At 36.0% G+C, this 21,212-nt stretch overlaps 1 protein-coding gene across 1 annotated transcript; it reads right to left on the bottom strand.

Annotated features, from left to right (window-relative positions):
* Positions 1 to 56: 56 nt before the first annotated feature.
* Positions 57 to 19,818, bottom strand: Cand1 (Cullin-associated and neddylation-dissociated 1). Its single transcript, XM_068770800.1, has 24 exons — positions 19,612 to 19,818; positions 19,331 to 19,500; positions 19,026 to 19,239; positions 18,797 to 18,931; positions 17,971 to 18,128; positions 17,039 to 17,201; positions 13,632 to 13,805; positions 12,655 to 12,763; positions 12,440 to 12,573; positions 11,670 to 11,830; positions 10,980 to 11,185; positions 9,458 to 9,645; positions 8,454 to 8,582; positions 8,239 to 8,370; positions 7,616 to 7,787; positions 7,321 to 7,469; positions 6,100 to 6,260; positions 5,167 to 5,365; positions 4,448 to 4,567; positions 3,687 to 3,824; positions 2,580 to 2,768; positions 1,301 to 1,544; positions 717 to 863; positions 57 to 287 (listed from the first exon to the last, which is right to left on the bottom strand). The coding sequence occupies exons 1-24, from the start codon at positions 19,651 to 19,653 to the stop codon at positions 157 to 159; spliced, it is 3,765 nt and encodes a 1,254-aa protein (XP_068626901.1). The 5' UTR covers positions 19,654 to 19,818; the 3' UTR covers positions 57 to 156.
* Between the last annotated feature and the right edge of the window lie 1,394 nt (positions 19,819 to 21,212).

Below are 21,212 nucleotides of genomic sequence, written 5' to 3'. Positions count from 1 at the left end.
AATAGCAAATTAAAGTAAATTTCAGCGAGAGGTCTATTAACTAAACATTTTAACAATAAGATTAAATGAACTTTATTTTACGAACCAAACAGAAAAAGAAACAAAAATATATGTTCTTTAGAAATTCTATGAGGACTATAAAAGTACGCCATGTGGCTAGCTCTGATCCATGAGATTAGTATCGACCATGCCGCCCGACGAATCCTTAAGTATAGCCTCGAATATCGGCTGCAGCTCCGGCAGAGACTTGATCTGTGTTACGAAGTCCATCAAATGCGGATTTTTATCTGCGAAAGACGAAAAAAATGTAAATCATAACATTTACAACCAACATCAACTGATAACACAAACACTTGGAATAAGTATTCCAAAATATATGATATAGTAACATATTACAATACACATCACATGGACGTTATTTCTTCTGTTATTCCAGTTTGGTATGAATGTTTCTTTTCGCTGTCTTTATCTTGAGATCAACTGACTGACTCGAGTCAGCAAAGTACGGATTTCAAAAAATTCCATCAGCAAGAGAGATTGTGGGGGCATTAAAAATTCCTATTTTTAACCCACAGCTGTTATAAATTTGACTAGAAATTTTTTGACATGTTAAGCATTACCAAGAATGAATTTCAAGAAATTACACCTACAAAAGGCAGGGCGAGCCACGCAAAACAGGCAATGGAAAGCTAATGTAACATGGAAAGCACACTTACCGGCCTCGGGAATCTGCAACAGCGCCGCAGCAGCGCGCAACGCTGAGCGTTTCAGCTCGTCTTGTTTCTCGTATTCTTGTTTCACTGAGTTTGCTTTCACTTTCATTGTGCAAGTTGCTCTCAATGGTTCCACTAAACTCTCTAATCCTGTATAACATAACATTTGTACGCTATAACAGTAATTCACTACTTTATAAAAATATATTTCGAAATTAACATGAAAATATATATAGATAACAGTTATAATAACCGTTGACATCATAGTATGAAAATTATATCAACTTGTGTCTGCTGAACACAGTAATAGTACTTGGTACATATGTACCACTTAATGTAACCACGCTAATTTAAGCTACCATTAACGTTACATTCATGATTATATAGGTACGACAAGCAATCTTAGGGTTAACTTTATTTTAATCTTACGTAAAGTTTTTCGGTGTAATTCTAGATTTAAATGCAAGTTGAAAATTTAAAAATATTAATCAGAACTGAAATAAATGTTGAAGTTTTAAAAAAATCCTTCCGAGTGGTGTGAGAGAATTTTTGTGACTTAAGATGGAAAAACATAAAAATGTACTTACTCTGTAAGACAACAGTGGGACATAGCTGCGCCAGGCGCGCGCACATTAAGTAGGTAAGCATCTTGATGTCGTAGTGGTCCCGCAGACCGTCCTCCACGTGGCGCAAGAACTCGAACACATCCAGTCGGTCGAGACACGTGCCCAGCAAGGTATACATACACTCAAATGCTGCCTTTCTCAGGTCCAGACCGTCGTCCACAGAGTGCTTGAACGGGCCCATTTCTACCTCCCTAATTAGCTCTTTCTAAAAATAAATAATGATATTTCATTTATAATATATGAATTATCTATTAACAATTCTTTTAATTTAAGCTAATATTACCCATAAAAAAAATATATTTTGTAGATTACATAGCTGTTTCAAGTAGCAACATCAATTGTCAATGGGGAACAAAACAACGCAGAGAATATAAATATGAAAATAAACTAGCGAAATAATCCTTTACAAATTAGTTCAATTTCATAAGTAGTTGAGTTGACCCATCTTATATTTGACAATAGGTGCAAAAAAAATCTTATTTAAAAAACAGTGTGTAGTTTTTTTTTAATATTACTTCTATTTTTTGGTGCGTAAATAAATATAATGTTAATGTTCTTCGACACAAGAACATATGACATAGAATTAGCCGAGTGAAACACATGGTTTTGATGGTAGAAACACTCAATGACTACCCGCGGGATTTATTAATCGACATTGAAAAATTTACCGCAATTGAAAATATTAAAGAATATGGTATCTGCAAAAATTGTATCAGTCTAGAGATAATGACGTTGTGTTATTCAAATGTCGTGTCTTACCAGTACATACGAAACTAAACTACAACTTGCAAACATAAGGTACTTTAATTATGTAAGTATATTTTTAATTAAACTAAATCACAAGTCAATAATTACATTATTTTATATTAATAATCAAAAATATAATCAAAGTCATAAATTTTAATATTATAAAGTAAATTAAAATTTTGTTTACTAAAAATATTGATAAACAAACCTCAGTATGCATGACGAGTTTTATGCCTGAGCATTTCAAAACCAACACACTCTTGACCGTTTGACTATCATGCATATGCTTTATAAGTAAGAGTATCTTTCTATATTTTGTCATTTTCTGGCTAGGCCTAAATCGCTATATCTAAATATATCTTATGTTAACTTTATTTGTATGTGTAAAATAATAAAGTTGAGTGCCTTATACTTTCTACTTAATGTCATTGTGTTTGGATGCCCACATCTAATTTGATGATTTCGTGTAGTGCCGGTGATGTATGGAGCTTACCTTGACTTTCGTCTCCTGGTAGATGGTGGGCAACAGTGCGGGCAGCAGGTCGCGCACGAGCGAGGGCTTGTTGTGCGCGGCCGAGTTGAAGGCGACCAGCGCCACACGCCGCACACCCAGCTCCGTGTCGCGCAACGGCACTAGCAGCTCCGACATGCACGCGCGCAGCAGCGGGTCGATCGCTTGCGGCTGCACACCACATACAACCAACGTCATCATCCATCATGATCATCTATTACTGGATATAGACATCCCCCTAGTTTTTCAATAAAGCCAAATAAAGCACCTTCTTAAGGTAGATAAAGTAGTTACAAAATTGGTAGAAGGCTCTGTGGGTAAAACCCAAGTTCGACGCTCAAAGAATTGCTTGTCTGAAGTGGCAGAGGGCGGAGCACATCGTTCGTGCCTCCGACGACCGTTGGGGCCGAAAGGTTCTTTAGCAGCGTAAGACCTATGCTTCTCTATCGGCTGATATGAAGTAATGAATGAACAAGATCGTCTATCCACCCTATTACTGTACTACGCTATAAATAAAGTAGAGACAAGGTAGATAGACGACCTCAGCAAATTGGTCGATCCAACCTGTTACTTTACTGCACTTTAAATAAAGTAGTGTGACAAGGTGGACATCATACGCTGCGCTTGCCACACCGTGACTTCGTCTCCAGAACCGTATCCAGAAGAAAGCAGTTCGCAAAAATACAATAAATATATATTGTACTGTTTCAGAGTGGTAACTTAATACAGTGATAGAAAATAAGCGTAAAGGCTTTAAATCTTTTTGTTGACTAATGTGCTATATGGTCACTTTTTATAGCTTTTATACCTGTGATCAACCTGTATAAAGTGACTTTCTCTAACATGAAGATAGAAAAAATTTTGTTATGGTTATTTTTCGCGATGATAAATATATAAGCAGTTTTTATTTGTTTATCGCTAAGCCTAAGCCAACAGACCACAAAGCCATAACAACAGCAATACTGGCCTTCATCATTATTGGAGATATTATTTTAATTTTATTTTTTTATAAACACCATTTTACCATTTATGCTGGGATTTGAGGAATATTTTTACATTCAAATCGATGATGCGTAAGAGTAAAATTACCTGATCCGATATGGTAAATTTGACAGCAGTAACAGCAGTTGTTCTAGTGAGTGGTTCAGGTGATTTGAGAAATTCTTTTAAATGTGGTAACAAATCCTTGGGCTCCAATAGGCACAACTTTCCTAGGCATTCTGCAACCTGTTAAGAAAATGGCAAATAAGTTTTCATTAGGTTATAATATATATTCAAATGTATGACGTGTAATTTATAATAATTCAACCATAGGAAGTTCATAGACAACATATTAAAAAATGAAAAAGGTGTCAAGTAGTTATATATGTATTATATATTATATTAGTCATACAAAATTTTTATTTATATAACAAGATTATTTACAAGTCTAAAAAATACGACATTAAAGTACTCGAATACAAACGTAAACACGCACAATTAAACAATGACATACATACACGTAAAAACTTTAAAAGCCTTTTACCAATGTACTACATGCTTGTTTACATGTTATTATCAATATTATATGTACTGCTAGTTCCTATAATCTTTTTATTGTTTATTTCAATATCTGATCAAACCTGAAAATGTTTTTGCAAGGTCTATAAATTTATTTCACATATATATGTTTAAACATCAGAAAGAGTTTACTGTCCAATAAGTAATAGAATCTCCTAGTTAGTAAACATTCATATAACCAAACAATATTATAATCATTTGCATCATCTATGTATAATCATAACATCTTCTGATGATTTGTATCTAGTTAGTCAAGCAAGTACAATTAATATGTCTTGCATAATACATACCACATTACGAGATCCTTCTTCAGCACACTGACAATGTTTAGAAAGCTGAACCCAAATTTCTGGTATGAATGGTCTAAGTGCCTCTATACCTTCGGGAGAGCAAGATTCGCATGAAATTATCTGCAAAAAAATATTTCTCTTCTTTACTTATCAATTATTGTATTGAATGTATGGTTCCAGGATATTTTAATGTTCATTAAATATGTAATTTTATGTTTTATATCAGCATGAGCGATCAAACTTTTTAATCAATGGACCAATTTATGTTTATTTTTTTGCAGGCCGCACATAATGTAATACTTATTAATAATTTACAACACTTTATTTTTAATAAACATTAGAATAAGAAAATATACAAAAAAATTATAAACAAGATAAGAATGGAAAACAAATATACCTAAAAATTTGAGAAATTTGACAGTTTCAATAAAAACCTACATATAATATATAAGCAGCTTTCTAATCATACATCAGTTAGTTTTGATCGGTGGTTATTATTAATTGTTTCGGTTTAGCGTGTACCACTATTTCAATATAATTACTTTAACAATAATAGAAAGTCAATTAAATAAATTTAGAAATTCTTGGCTGGCGGGCTCATCCCTGTTCTATATATCTTCACGTCAAAAAAATGCAAGCAACTTCTTAGAATTTTAATATGAGTTAACATTACCTAATATTATATATACCTAATATTTAATATTATATACAAATATTACCTCTCTAAGAGAATGCAGCAGAAGGTATTGTCGCTTAGGTTGCGCCTCTATTTCTCCTAGTATGAACGGTAAGAACTCCGGCAAGTTGCCCACGGCCACAGAGCCGAGAGCGTAGCTCGCTGCAGATTTCACCTCTTCCGACGACGGTGTAAAAGAGTTCAATAGTACCTCCTTCAGATTAGGTATTGAGCTTAGGTCCCTGCGAAAGGTTTATTTCTATTGTCATACAAATGTGTGATGATTAACAGTATTATTAGCGTTCCTACATTCTTATTAACCACATAGATTCTAATAGCACAGGTTTCCAATGTTTTCTCATAGACCACTTAAAATTTAGTCGGTTCCGGTGGATCCCTTGCAGCAACATTTCTACCATATTCCCAAAACTCAACGAATATGAGAAGGTTAGATGATTAGAACAAACGACGCGGATAGCGGTAGCATTTTGCGGGTCTGGACATGTTGTCCCGAGTATGGTACATGCAAGTTTTTACAACAAAAGGTCTCTGAACTTCTTAAAATCTCCCTGTATTGATGGGCCAAGTCAACATTTCAGTTCGTCACTATCGAAAGCAGATAGATTTTCGTGAAAACAGTAACGAATTATAACTCTCGTGTGTTTTCAACGCCAACTTAGACTTCTTTAATTTCGGCACAAAATAATTGCAGTGCCCCTTGGTTGCGGAAACCCCGGGGGTTGCCCGGAGACGAGACAAGACAATAGATTATTTGAGGAAGATTTACATTGACCACTCTCATTTATGTCATCATTAGTACCAAAATGGTCCAATTTCATAAACTAGAATATTGATTGAGTTTCCTTATAATAGATCTGATCTGAGAGGAGTCTACAACAAACTCAGACAATAAGTTAACCATGTTAAAAAAATTCCAGTAGGAATAAGAAGAAAGTTTATGTTAATAGGCACTAACAGTCGGCGGCCTATCTCAGCGAGGGCGAGGAGTGCGAACATGTGATGCGCATCGGAGGGCGGTTGCGCGGCATCGCGCAGGAACCCGCGCACCACGTCCAGCGCGTCCGACCCGCCCTCCACCACCACCGCCGCCACGCACTTCGCCAGCGAATGGAACGCCTGCAACCAAAAAAAAATTAATTATTTATTGCAATAAATAATAACCTTTGAGCGAGCGTGCTGCCATTAAAAAAGGACAAAATTCGTTTTTGCTTAATAACTTTCTACCAAGACGACATGTGTCGAAGATCTATTTACAGTTTTGTATAATTTGGATTACATACATTTTTTACAGCATTTTAATTGTGAACTTTTTAATGACAAGACTACTGATTTTTTTTGGAAAAGAGCAGAAAACCCGCATCAACAAAGTGCTCTAAATGTGTCTATTTTATTTATACAATACAATATCTACAATTGGAATGTCTCCAATTCAACATCACATAAACTAGTAACATAATTATAATACTCTCAAATTTAATAAATCTGATTTTGAAATAATTACATTTATAATACTTATTAAGCGTCTTATTTTCGTCCATTTCGTATTTATATTTATCAATAAAACCTCAACGAAGGCATATTTATAGCTCCTACCGGAAATTTAAACCAAAAAACATTTTGGGTCCAAAAATTATGCTAGCAATACAAAATGTCTTATTCATTGAAATAACTAATTCAACAGATCAAGCCAAGAATACGGTGGGAATCCGCCATCACAGTTATCGCAAAGATGAGGTAGTGTTCGATAAGGTAGGTAACATTGAAAAAAATTTTTGCTATATATATATATATATATTGTATATATATATGTGTGTGTATATATATATATGTATATATATATAACTACTATTCATTTATTCATAAATATGTAGATCATTATTGTCTTGGACGTCTACACATAGTCTCCCCCATACATACCCACGAAGAAACAGGCCACAGCAGCCATCTATTCTGTGAGCAAGTAACATGCACAGTCACTTTGTAGTGCAGTGTGCATGCTACACACAGCACTTTGTATTGCGAATTGGGTAGACAACTGCCCAATATATAAATATATATATACACATATATTTATGTGTGTGTGTGTATAAATGTCATGTATGAATTTTTACCCATGCGTCTGTATGCGTGTTTAAAATACACAAAACCAGTGTAAAACCTTAGTGACAATAATGACCTGTTTGATGTGGTGGGCAGAGGCGTTATGCTCGTGCACGCGGTGAACAGGCGCGACGAGCAGCGCCAGCAGCTCGCGCCGCGAGCACCCCGCCACGTCCGCCGACACTAGCGCGCTCAGCACGCCCAGCATCGCTTTCAACGCCCCACCTGTGTTACAGAACAACAACGATATAAAATCATCATCTCCCAAAAAGTACTGTTACCTACTCTTAGTGGGCGAAGGATCTTATACTTCTTACTTAGTTCCTGTCCTTAAGGAATTTAGTTATGTGCAAGGAAATAAAAACCAGTACCTTGAAGGAGCGGCGATTTGGCGAGCGCAAGTATGTTGGGCGTGAGCGCGTGGCGCGCGTCCTGAGTAAGAGCAGCCGGGCAGCGCAGGCATGCGCCACGTACCAACGTGAGCGCCGTCTGCGCGCAGTGCAGGTCCGACTCAGACACCAGTGCCGGCACCTCTACCAGCACCTGCACACATTATACTAAATATAGAATATGTAGCTTTTACAAGTTACAGACGCTATAAGTTAAGTCAATCCATTCTATTTTTTTTTACTTTTTAAAGTTGATATATATCGTGGATACCTCACTTACGAATTGCAGATTTTTTTGGCAGACCATCATATACCTTCGTCGTGTCGCCCGTGGAGCTCTAGGGATCCACTTGGACCACTTTGGTGTCAAGTGACAAACCAACAGACAGGCAGTGACTTAGTCATAAAATATTTGTAAGTGTCAATCCATATTATAAAATATTTTCAGTAGGTAATATTTTTCATGCAAGGCATTTATTGAGACATATTCCATCAGAACATTTATGTTACTAACTACATGAAAAGAATATTTGTATGTCTAAAAAATAGCTTACAGTCAATGGCATACTAAGGTAACAGCTAATAAATTATAGTTATGTACATACCTTGCTAAGCAATTCTATACTTATATCATCACTGTAATTCTGAACAAGTGTATCCAATAAAACCAAAGTAGACAACTTTAGAGCCCTCTGGTTCTTTCTTAAGAAGGACCCCAAGATAGGTACAGCATCAGACTGAAAATATTGTAATGATCGCATTATAAATATTGAAAATAATTTTATTACACGCTTGAGTATATCCAATATGTAATACTTACAAGGATGGGCCTCAGATCAATTCGCAACGGTGATGACGCCACTTTAGTCAGAGCCTTAACGGTCGTGAGACGCGTTATCTCGTTCCGTAATCGTTCCAGTAATATAGGCAAGCATACGGGAAGTTCATTCTAAAATAAAAATAAAAAATACTATTTATCTAAATATTTATTGTAATGACGAATGACAAACAATATATTTTACACCTGCAATGTATGTTTTAAACATGCACCTTACGGGGAAAAAATAGTGTGCCGTAATAGGCATTTAATTTGTCCTTTCAGAAACAAGAGCAAGATATTCGTCTGAATACGATTTGTAAAGGTTGGTTTGTCTAACACAATAAAAGATTCATCAAGATTCAAGATTAAAACAACACAGATGAATTGTGCCGCAAGTCGTACCTACTTGATGTGCTAAATTAAATACTGTCTACATTGCAATATAGATAAGACGTATATTATAAAGAAAACGAATTTTCCAATAAGAGACTAAATGTCACTTTTATGTTTAAAGTGCGACACATTTAACATTGTTTTAATTTATTTGTATACTTTGCAAAGAAATTGTGTCACATACATAGATAGCTAATCTATCAAGCTGTTTGCCTTTAATATTTGAAAGCTATAAATTTTTCAATAACTATTTTTCATATATTTGGGTCGAATATAGAGAAAAGACTAAACTGTTAGTAATTAAAAATAAATAAAAAATTGACTGGCCATCAAGAACGGAAAGATCCGTCGACAAATTTTTGCCTTAAGATTCTAGAAAGGAGACCACGGACCTATAAGCGCAATATAAGTCGCCATCTCAAAGTGGAGGGATAACCTGGTAATCTGCTTCCAATCAGTCCTAATGAAAATATATGTAAGTTAGCCATGTCCAGTCGTGGTCGTTCTATATTCGGAATAATGATGTTGACACTAACGAAATATAATAGGAAACGTGTGTAGTACAGGTATGTATATTTAATTTAAAAATAAAATATTAAATAGCGACTCACCTGCAAATAGTCTCCAAAATGACGGAGTAGCTGTCCACAGGCGGCGATGGCGCGTTCCTTCACCTCCTGGTCCATGTCGGTGGCGCGCAGCCGCACCAACGTGCACTCGTACATGGCCGGCACAAACTGTCGCAGCTCCGCCGACGGCGCCTCCAGGTGGACTTCTTCCTCGCCTATGTCCGTATTGTCTAAATTTAAAAAAAAAGTAAGAGTAATGTTGTACATTGTGTTATTCATGATCATAACAATATATCGTAATCGTTCTTCTTTTCGTATCGTAATCGTTTCTTGCGATAGACGTTGACTGCAAGGAATAAGCCTCACCCAAAAATCGCCACAATGACTTGTCTTACGATACCCGCATCCAGCGTCTTCTGGCGATCTTAACTGTGTCTTCCACCTAGTGGGGGCCCTTACCCACCCCGCGTCTCACTCTATTCTCGGTCGCCACTCGAGAACCTTTTGGCTGCCCTACCCATTGCCACTTTAGAGGAGTAATTGTTAGAGTCCTGTGACATTGGTTCTTCTGTGAATCACCTCATTCCTGATTCGAGCTCGCAGCGAAACTCCGAACATACCCCTTTCCATTCCAACTCTATGACGACACAAATAGTAAGAATAGAACTCATGCATTTGGAACATCTAAATTTCTTTTCAATAGTCTCTCCATTGTCTGTCGCTTTGAAAATTGCATCTTGTGCTTTCCTCAGAGCAGTAGTAATGGAGAGTTAGGTTATAGTCAATAAAGACCACAGAGGTGATCACCTACCCACTGGTCTGATCAAACTAAGTCATGTAAATTTACTTTTATAATAAACATGTCATTTTAAAATTTCTAAAATATTAATAAGATGCTCTTAGCTACTCAGCTAGAGTTTTGCAAAAATATTTTTATAACATTAACTATATTTTTGGCAATTAAATATTGGCAATACCAATGAGTAGTGCAATTAATAAATTTATGACTACATACAATGGTATATAGTGCTAAAAAATAGTTAAAATTCTGTACAATGACCAAATCAACAAAAGCTCACAGATTGATCTTTCTTTTTTATAGCAATAAGATATTTTAGCATTGCCATTTGAAATACATTTAAACTGTAAAATGATGCATGAGAATAATTTCAAATTTGCTTAGTTCTTTGGGCCCGTTCATAAAATATGTTTGCTATGATGAGGGATGAGAAGGTATTGCTAAGTGTGACAAGACGTAACAAGGGGAGACAGGGGGTATAACAAAATGTTACGATCGCCGTCATGATGTTCCGAAGCCGATTATAGATATCTCAGAATATTTAAGAGACCATTGGACATTTGTAGGAAGTTATTTGTATTCATTTCAAATATTTATTAATTTATTTAAATTGCGTTATTTTTCACCTATTATTTTGTGGTGAGCTTGATATTTTAATAAAGGCCTATGTGGTCACAGGTTAAGAAAAGTGAAATTTCAGATGACGTATTTTATGAACACTCCTTAAGGCAATGAATATGTCAATATATTTTTTAAAATACTTACCTAATGGACGCATAACTTTCACAAGAGTCTGAAGAACCCTGAGCGCCTCAGCAGTAACCTTGTAAAAGGGGTCGTGCACACAGGCTAAGACGGCCGGCATTAGCGCCGTCACATGAGGTCGCATAGTGTCTGCAGGGTGACCACGGACTAGACAAACTATAAACACTAGCGTTTCGATCTTCATTGACGAAGCAGTGCTTTTATCTCTGGAAAATAAATTATAATATACAATACTTTATCTCTAAAGAATCTTAGTTTTGAAATATATGAAGTAACTACTTAGTTTTTTTGAAATGACATTACAATGATGTGTATCATTAAGTCAGCCAATAGAATCCCAATGGAAGGCATATGCCTCCCCCAAAGGTAATCTACGATGCCTCAACGATCAGTGTTGCGCTGCCCGTATACAGCAGGGCCTAGGGCCGATTTATAAGGTGGTTTATATTCTATGAAATGTTGTTTAATCGCCACGTTTGGCAAGTGTGGTGGACTTTGGAGTGAGGGGGCATCTGGAAACTAACCCCGTTACGGCCTATTCGAACTTTTCGAACTATTCGAATACCCACAGCAGCGTTGTCAATGTTTAAGTAACTGTTTTTCCTTTATTAATTCATATACCCATAATTGTACTACCGGGGGTATGCATACCGCGTGATGGCAATCGCTATTGTAAAGTATAGTACATACGTGAGCGCCGGTGTCAGAGCACGTATAACCCGCGCCGCATGGTCAGTCAGGCAACCTGGTGCAGCGACCAGGAGTTCGCGTAGCAGCGCCAGCGCACAGCCACGAGCGCGTGCGCTGCGGCCGCGGATGACGCGCAGTGCACCTCGCACCACGCCCGACACCTGGTACAAATAATATTCATTAACTTGACGTTGGCGGATAATATTCATAACATTAATAATATTCCATTAATCAACGACAAGCTGAAATAGGGTGATAGGGTAGATATACTGTGATTGGTTATAGGTATATAAGCTTTTACACATACTTACAATCTGCTTTTATAGACTGATCACTCTGGAATATATTAAATTCACTATGTTTTAATTAAAACGTACCAATCACTTCTGGCAGTACTAAGTCTGTCGGAGACAGCTAGCAAACAATCATAAATTATAATATATAGCAATTTCAATTTTCAAATCACTTCTTCTTACTGTAATGTCATCAGGTTTCTATTGCCATTAATTTTTGGATAAGGTGGATGACAGCAAATAAGCTATACATTCGCCCCTTTAAATCTTTTACACATATAGCCAATCAACAAATATAAGACCCCTTGCGGACTTTAAGAACACCCACTTAAAACCCCTTGCGGATGGTTTGGTGAATTTTGTACTAAAGTCTCTAAGCCTTCGTTCTAGAGATATTGTGATGAATATTATAAGACATCAGTAATTGAATGGTGATTTCCATTTGGGACATAGTAATAATTTGTATAATATCCTTACTCGCTGCAGAAGTAAAGCCTGCGGGGAGTCATCGGCTGGAGCTATGGGCATCTGCAGTGCAGGCGGTGGACGAGTAGCCCTAAGGAGGGCTGTATACGCACTCAAAATATCGCATTTAACATTTTCTTCACGTTCTGTTAGAAAAAGTTAATTTATTAATGTATGTATTAATTGAACAATCGCATATTTCCTTAAGTTTTATTATGATTATTTACCTTTAAATCTGGCAATCAATGCCGGTGAGACAGTCTGATACATTTCAGCTAAAAGTTCATGGCGCGTTGCAATAACCGATTCCAAGCATTTAGCGGCAGCGCGACGTACCTAAAATTTACAAACATATGACACTACCTATTGCAACATTCATCCTGCTAAATAATAGAATAAGCAATTCCAATAATTATTTCACCACACAAACTGGATAAAAGAAATTATTAACTAAAATAAATTTCTAACTGTTTAAATTATAAATTATTTACTCAATTAATTCTTTATTGAGGAATAAAATAAATAAAAAATATATCACATGTCTGTAAGGACGACTTTTTTCTTGACAGAGGATCAGTCTAGCTCTTCACAGACTATGGCGAAACCAGGGTTAGCCCGCAAAAAAATGAAACTGTGTATGGTGAGGTTGGAAGAGAATTATTGATTACGAGCTTTAACCGCCAGGTAGGACCGTCGATTCGGATATTAACTGCTAACAATTCGGAAAAGGCCGGCCGGTAAAGAAAATGGCCGGAATAAATCAATGGAAGGGGTATGGGCTTACATCATGATAATGCTAGATCACACGTTTTTTCCAGCTGCCATTCAACAAAAATTAAGAGTTTGGCGGGGAGGTGACATTCCGCATCCGCCATATAGCTCTAACCTTAGACATTCAAATTTCAAATTTTTTTTTTTCATAATTACTTGGGGAGTCGTCACATTGACACCAAGGGACCACTGCCAAAACTACTAGCATGTTTTTTTTTTATCAGAAGTCTCAAATTTTTTACTGAAATAGCACCATGTGACCACCGTGGCACCTATGAACTATAGTTAAATGTAAGTAAACTTTGAAAAAAATGTTTTGAATTTTATTTATAAAATGCGAAGAAACTTCCCCCAACCTATTATGAATAGTTATAATGTTAGCAACTACTATTTAAATGATAAGCAACATCAACAATTAAAATAGAATACTTGCTTTCCAAGACATGTCATCATCATCAGAATATTCTTCAGAATCCGATTCTGCATCAGCATCTGGTTCAGCTGATTCATCTTCCATTTCTTCATCCTCACCGCCACCACCTTCTTCATCATCTTCATAATTGTAATTAGGATCATATGTAATCATCTTTAAACATAGATCTATAATCTACAAAAAAAAAGAATAATTTAATAAGACTACATATTCAATATTTTTATATCATAGAATAAAAATAATACTTTAATACAGGGATGAGCAACAGGAGGTTCATTTAACATGTTTATGCAGCCCGCCAAGTATTTCCAAAATTGATTTTTTTATCGACTTTCACTCATCAATATATTTATTTATAATTAATTGTATTAAAATGGTAGTACATACCATACTGAAACAATTAATCAAAACTGACCACTGATCAAGACTTAGTGATGCATGATTAGGAAGCTGCATACATGTAGCTATCTCATCAATTTCGGATGATATTGATCAGCTTTTCATTCAAATCATTAAATTTTCATGTAGTACAATTTCTGTTCTTTTACTTTTTATACTTCTTAATATTAAATTTGTTATAATTTTTTTTATATACTAAAATGTGTTACTATAGGTGCAGCCACCAAATTTTTTAAATTTAAATTGGCTCTTTGATTAAACACGTCCCTCGCCCCTGCTCTAATACAACAATTAGTAGTGTAATAAATTTCCAAATCGTTACTTTAGGACTGTGGGGTGGCCAATGAAGTTTCAATTTTTATTTACACAACTAATTATATAAAAATAGGCTTCATGACTTCAAAAGATGACATGAACCATTCGAAACATTGCTGTGCAGAAAATTTTGATTAAATTATTTGGGTAAAGCGCATGCAAACTTGAATTTTGTGATACTGCAATTTAAGGTCTTTATTCAAATTCTTGTTCATAATAACTTTCAAGTGCCCTTGGGCAGACTCTTTTTTGAGGATGGAGTGTCGCGGATTCGCTGATCCCCATAACTTCAATATTTTAATTTAATTTCTACGTCCGGCAGAACCCTGATCTAATATCATATTCTACTGAACTTGCCTACATATTCATGACAAAATTAAATTTTCACATATTTTTAGTGTCATTTAAACGCCGAATATTGTACCGCCCACAAATACTGCAACGAGTAACTAGCACATGAATCATTGAGATAAGACTTGAAATAAGCTTCGGACGAGCGCTCTTTGTTCTTCCGACCACTGCGACATTGTGACTAAATGACCTACCAAAAAAACCAAATGATGAAGCTAACGGTTACCTCTTCACTTCCACACTCAAACTATTCCAAAAAATATTAAAACCAAACCTTGCTACTGCAGGACTTTCACACTCAGCAGTTAAAGAGAAATTTAAAAACAAATTTTGCTACTGAATGTCTGCCTTCAACACTCAGACACATTCTAAATAATATTTTTTCATGGCCCCCGCTATTGTAGACATCTCGTTCCACCCCCTATTTTGTTGGGAACAGGGGTTTAATTGCTTTATTAAATTTTTCACTTCCTTTTTATTATTTTCATACTTTTCTTTCATTCTTCACAATCTCTGTCATTCTGTTCTTCATTCCATAATTCAGTCTATTTTTCTCTTCCGCTGCAATATCCTTTCATGAATCCTCAATAACTGCAGTTTAAGTTATTTATAGAATTTATATATATCACGGCTTTTTTAGTTAATTTTACATCTTACAGCTATATATCACAGTTGTCTTATTTTCAATATCAGTATTTACATATTTAATTTATTTCTATTATAGTTCTAATATACATTTTTGTATTGCACTGTTTATCATATCATTTATTCCTAGTGATTACTGTTTTGGCTACTGTTCTGCAGAAGTTGATAATGGTTTTTCTGCTATCTTTCTCTATCAAAATGGAGGCGATAGTGGTCTCCTCTATCCTTTTTCCTATTCGGCATTCGGTTTCGAAGCGAAGCCCTTCAAATGCGGGGCACACTGTTACCAGGTGAATCACGGTCTGGTTCACAGACTCACTCACACACTTGAGCTTAAACCTATGAAGGTATTCAGAGAATCCCCCGTGCCTCGCAGAGCTAGACTAAGACCGCGTTCAACTCCATGCTGCGGAGCGCAAGACAGGCCGCGACGGCGTCCGGAAAGAACTTCCGCGTTGTCGATGCTGTCGTTCTTCCTATTCCATTCGTCAATCATTCCCAGCCGAAGCTGTCGCTTAACGAATGACTTAGGGTATTCGACATACTCCGGTCTCCTTTTTTTGCACTTCAAAGCTGCGTCCTTGATCAGTTGATCCGCCCTGTCGTTCATTTCCGTCCCCGCGTGCGCTTTCACACAATAACAACTAATATCCTTTTCATTTTCTCTCGTATTGATGACATTCTCTTTTACTTAACGCTAAGGGATGGAGGGTGTCAGATCTGACGACTGTCTGGACGGCGGACCGCGAGTCACTTAATATGGCGCATGACTGCGAGGACCCGCCGGCCGCGTACCCTATCACTTTTGCTAGTGCTAGCAGCTCTGCCTGGTATACAGTGCAGATGCTGCCCAATTTGAGCTTTTTGCTGTACAGCTGTGCGGCGTCCCGCATAACGCAGAACGCTGCACCCATCTTATCCTCTATGCGGCTGCCGTCGGTGTAAATAAACAGATCGGCAGCCGCGATGGCACGTCGGGCAGCTTCCTCACCTTCCTCCAGGCAGGAGATTTTCAAACCAAACTGACCAGACGGGTGAGAAAGTCTCAGGTAGCTGACCGGGAACTTCAGGTCTCGCTCCCCTATCACTTACCGAGAAAAGCCTCTTTTTATTTCAAATAAATGGGCTGCTTCATGGAACCGTAGTTCCAGTGGAAGCAGCCCGGTAAGAATAAGGGCCGAATGCAGGGACGCGGTCCTGTGGGTCCTCGCGATCTTCTAAGAAAAGCCCCTCTGGACGGCGCCCAACTGCCTGCGTACCCGCAGCTTCTTAGCCGCCAGCGCCTATACTCTCGCTGCGTACAAAATGGGCGGCTCGAGCACCACCAGATGCATCGCTCTGAACACCTCCGAATTCAGACCCCAAGATACCTTAGCGACCCGGCACAACTGACAATAGAGGCCCTGGGCCTTCCAGCTCACGTTCTTCACATGACTATTGAATGTGAGCCTATCATCAACTGTGAGGCCCAGTACCCGGTCCAAATAATATTAAAACCTAATTATGCAACCGCATATGCTGGACTTTCATGCTCAGCAGTTATGGAGAATTTTAAAACCAAATTTATAATATATATTCTCTATTCCATATTACATATGTTATCCTAAAAACAAGTTAATATTTATAATATTTAAGGAAGATGACACGACATATGATGATGCATATATTAAAATAATATTAATGATACTACTACTTACTGTTGTTATGTGAGGTTGCACTTCTTTAGGACACTTAAGCACAAATGCCTCCAGTGCTTGCAAACAATGCTCACGCAGTTCCTCATCAGCATCAGTTGAATGTTCTAAAACTTGAGGTGCCACACGCCATAGCTGTTCACCGAATCTGTGACCCGCTTGACGACTAAAAAACATCAAGCAACATTAACCAAAATTTACTAAAAAAATTTAAATCTATCCATTTATTACCAAAAAAAATTTTTATTGAAAAACTTCTTATACCCTAAATTTATTTCACTTGTGATTTATATTCTAAAAAGTACCTTTACAGCTAAATTATTATATTGACAATGTTAGTGCTACTTTGCATCTTTGCTAATATTGTTAGATCTGGTTATGGTGAATACATTTGTATATAAAAAATCGCTTTAAAAAGACGTTAACTTGCTTTGAAAATAGGCATAAAAAGTTAGAAATTAAAGGAGACAGGCTGTTTAGTACAATCAGCATAATTTAAACATAATACTTATTATGAAAATTGTCAAAGTAATGCTAAAACAATATTTACTTTTAAAGAAAAAAAAGGCTTTCAAAGCCTAACTCAAAGTACTGTAATAGCAACTTGTTAATCATGTACAAAGGGAAATCCCCAGGTTCCAAAAGCTCAGACTAACAACAAATCAATGACGTTGGGGTGTAAAGAATTAAAGTAAATCTAGTTGTCTTTTACATCTATAAACATATGTGAGTGTGACAAATAGAACTAACTTTGAGTGTTCCACAATTTTTGACAAGATATTTTTGGATGCAATAAAAACACAACTTAAAATCACTTAAAAAGAGACCTAACAGTATTTAATTTTCTTTAAGAATCAAGTCATTACAAACATAAAAGTAAAAAAATCATAAGTAATAATTCTAGTAAATGGAAGAGATATTTTCAATGATCTTACCAAACTGATGCAATACACTGTATGTGAGTACGACTAACACTTGCAGATGTTGATGAACTGAGACCTTCCAGCAAGTGATCAATAAGTTTACTGTACAGTGATGCATTACATGACATTACCAGGTGTGACAATGCAACTATTGTACGTTTACGAACAGCCTGTATGACAACAAACAAATATTTAAAGCATTAGATTTCAAAGTAGTTTAGATTTAACCCCAAGGATCCACTGGAGGCTCAACTAAAAATGAGAGTCCACAATTTGTAAGTGAGAACCACATAAATTTATCTGCTATTAGAAGTAAACAACTAAACTGCTGACTTCACCAATAAAAACCTTGCAACAGAGTAGCATAATGTAAATGTTTGTAATTATTCTTTACAATACAATGGTGGTTCCAAAAGAAATATTAAGATGTACCATTAGATTCTAACATAACATTTGATAACACTTATTTACATTGATCTGCCTCTCTTTAATGAATACATATAGTCAATAAATAGGTACAAATCACAAATGTATATTATTATGAAACTTCATGTTTTTTTGTACATGTTTGTGTGTGCACAGGGGCAGGAGTACAAAGAAATGTAAAGTTTAAAATCATGAACAGCAAGCCATTGATGTCAAAGTTGAAACTTGCCATCAGATATAACAATAGAAACAACAACTATATTTAGTGAAATGAAATATGCAATAAGCATTAAATACCCCATTGTAACATGATATATCTTGTTTAATAAAGATAGTCATAATTTGTTTATTTAGATTTATATATATAGATTATTGTACTAAACATAAAATGACAATAAAATGCATTTTATACCTGACGAGGAGAAGAAAGTTGTGGTAACAAAGAATTTAACAGTACTGGATGAAAAGATATCAACAAGCCTCCAAATCTACTTAATAAGTCAGCCAAAATATCAAGTGCCTCCAATTGAACAGAGACATCTTCTTGCTGAAATGGAAAAACATTAATTTACCTTAATAATATTCATAATATATTTAAAACATTAAGCTTTATTACTTTATTAAAAATAAAAACTAATTACCTTTTCAATTGCACTACTGAGTTTTCCTGTTATTTTCTTACATACATTTGCCGCCAAGGTATTGGAGCCTAAAGGCAATTCAGATATAACTGTTTTTAAGCCAATACTACTTATATCTCTCAGTTGTTCTGTATCTGACAGCATGTTAGCACAAAGTGTCTCTACAATGCCTTCTACTTGGAACTCTTTCACTTTATTGACAAGTGGCCCTAAACTGTAAATACCAAAAGCAAATTATAGAAACTTTCGTTTATAAAAAAAATCCCTTGTTTAATATAAGAAATACAATTTGAATTTATATTTACCATTTCACAGCTAAATTTTGGACTTCTCCATTCTTATCTTCAAGTAAACGAAGCAGCATTTTTACTACTTTTCTTTCGGAATCGTCGTCGAGCTTAATACTATCTTTTTGGAGTTCAGTCATCAAATCATTTGTGGCCATAAATCTAAAGTCTTTGTCATTAGACGTCATCTAAAAAAACATTTTATACATTCTCAATAAAATTTGTCAATCTGATGAAGGAAATGCAGTCAAATGAAAAAAAAGAAACTTTTGAACCAATAAAAAATAAGCGCCGGTTACCTTCTCCAGAAGATTTGCTATTTGATAGGAAACACTAGCCATTTTGTCTAGTTTAAATCTTTAATATTTCAATTTTGAAATAAACAATATACACAAGTTTTAATTTTTACATGGAAAATAATAAATAAATTGCATTTGGACAAATTCTGAAATCCAACTTGGAAGCTTCTGAAACGATCGAAAATTAATGCTATCAAATCTGACTGATCTATTTCGTACTACAAATACAGACTATCATATTATGATAGTTTTTGTCTTAACCATAGAGTATAAACACATTCAGCAATTAACTAACAATTTTCCCTAGAAAAAACACAAACAGCCATTTTTTATATTAAAATAATCCTTTCTGACCCTACAATACCACACGACCTCAATTCGTGTTTATCATCTTAAAATTACACAGCGCTTAATATAGTTTTAGGAGTAAAGAGCCATAGGAGTAAAAGAGAGATTCTTTATCCTAAATGAAATAAAAGACTGCTAGTGTATGTTTCTTATCATCGCTGTAAACTTTGTGGGGCTGGAACAGCTTTGTCAGTCTGACGGCTTAGTCGTTGTATCCGTCTCAATTCTTTACCAATACTCTACCCCTTTTCTTGCGCCACTTAGATATTATGCATCATGTCCATGCGACTCGGGAACTTGATGTGTTGTTAAGGCCGTTGTATTGTGCTGCCGTAGCTGGTGGTGCTGAATTCTTCTTTGGTTTTCCTCTTCTTGTCGGCTCTCCATGTCCGGACCGATGTTAGCAACCTTCCTACTCTTAGGAGGAGTTATAAAAGATTATTGTGTGAAGTAATTCGTATGACTGGTCCATATGAAACACTATTACGGAATGTTTTACCTTTACAGGGGGCAATAACAACACTATATCAATATTAACACGAAGAGGTCGTGCGGCACACAATTTATATTCTTGTTGCACTCACTACTCGAAACCTGTCTTCTGTGAGCATGGCGATTACTTTATTTTGGCGTCTTGGCAAAAATTGCCAAGATGATTTAGTAACGTCATTTCCGAAGGATGAAAGCACCATGAAACTTGAGTCGCCGCTGCAATTTTATAAAAAAATTATGATAGAGACAGGCGGGTACGCTGGGGCTAAGTGTCAGAAATCATTTCAGTGAAATCATTTCAAGAGGATGAAAGTAACATCCGCAAAATCCACTCAGTGAGTCCTAAAAGCATGAAAAGTGGTTACTTCAGGAGAATTCCGTTTATGGTTAGCTCTAAAATGTCGCTTCATAATATACGATTGGTCGCCAGTGTTATTAAAATTTTACCCAAATACATTATTAATGACTCTTCCGGATCAATGTAATCTATCCAAAGGCAAAGGTACCGTAAAAATTGCTATATCTGTGGGAAGGCAATTGGCGCAGCTAAATATTTGGGTATGTTTGATACGTCTGGTCAGGGGGTTCTTATTCGCATCACTACGATAGAGCTTTGGAAATTGTAAATTATGCAGTAGTCTGTCAGTAGGAAAAGCACAGAAGGAAGTCACAACGAACCAGAAACTATCAATACTTTGAAAGAAAGCTCAAAAATAAAAACAAAACTTAATACTTATTCTATCCCGAAAACAAATCTTGAT

Source organism: Battus philenor, unplaced genomic scaffold (assembly GCF_028537555.1).
Source record: "Battus philenor isolate CCGP_79_NKW_IND1 unplaced genomic scaffold, ilBatPhil1.0.hap1 SCAF_3, whole genome shotgun sequence".
Lineage (NCBI taxonomy): Eukaryota > Metazoa > Arthropoda > Insecta > Lepidoptera > Papilionidae > Battus > Battus philenor.
The sequence above is the reverse complement of the archived record's forward strand: the minus strand, read 5'-3'. Positions and strand labels throughout refer to the sequence as shown.

Excerpts from the sequence above, each read along its gene's own strand:
- Cand1 (XM_068770800.1), bottom strand. The coding sequence starts at position 19,653 with ATGGCTAGTGTTTCCTATCAAATAGCAAATCTTCTGGAGAAG. Across the intron at positions 8,583-9,457 it reads ATTTTGGAGACTATTTGCAG|AATGAACTTCCCGTATGCTT; the intron begins GTGAGTCGCTAT and ends TTTTTATTTTAG. Across the intron at positions 7,788-8,238 it reads GTATAGAATTGCTTAGCAAG|GTGCTGGTAGAGGTGCCGGC; the intron begins GTATGTACATAA and ends TAATGTGTGCAG.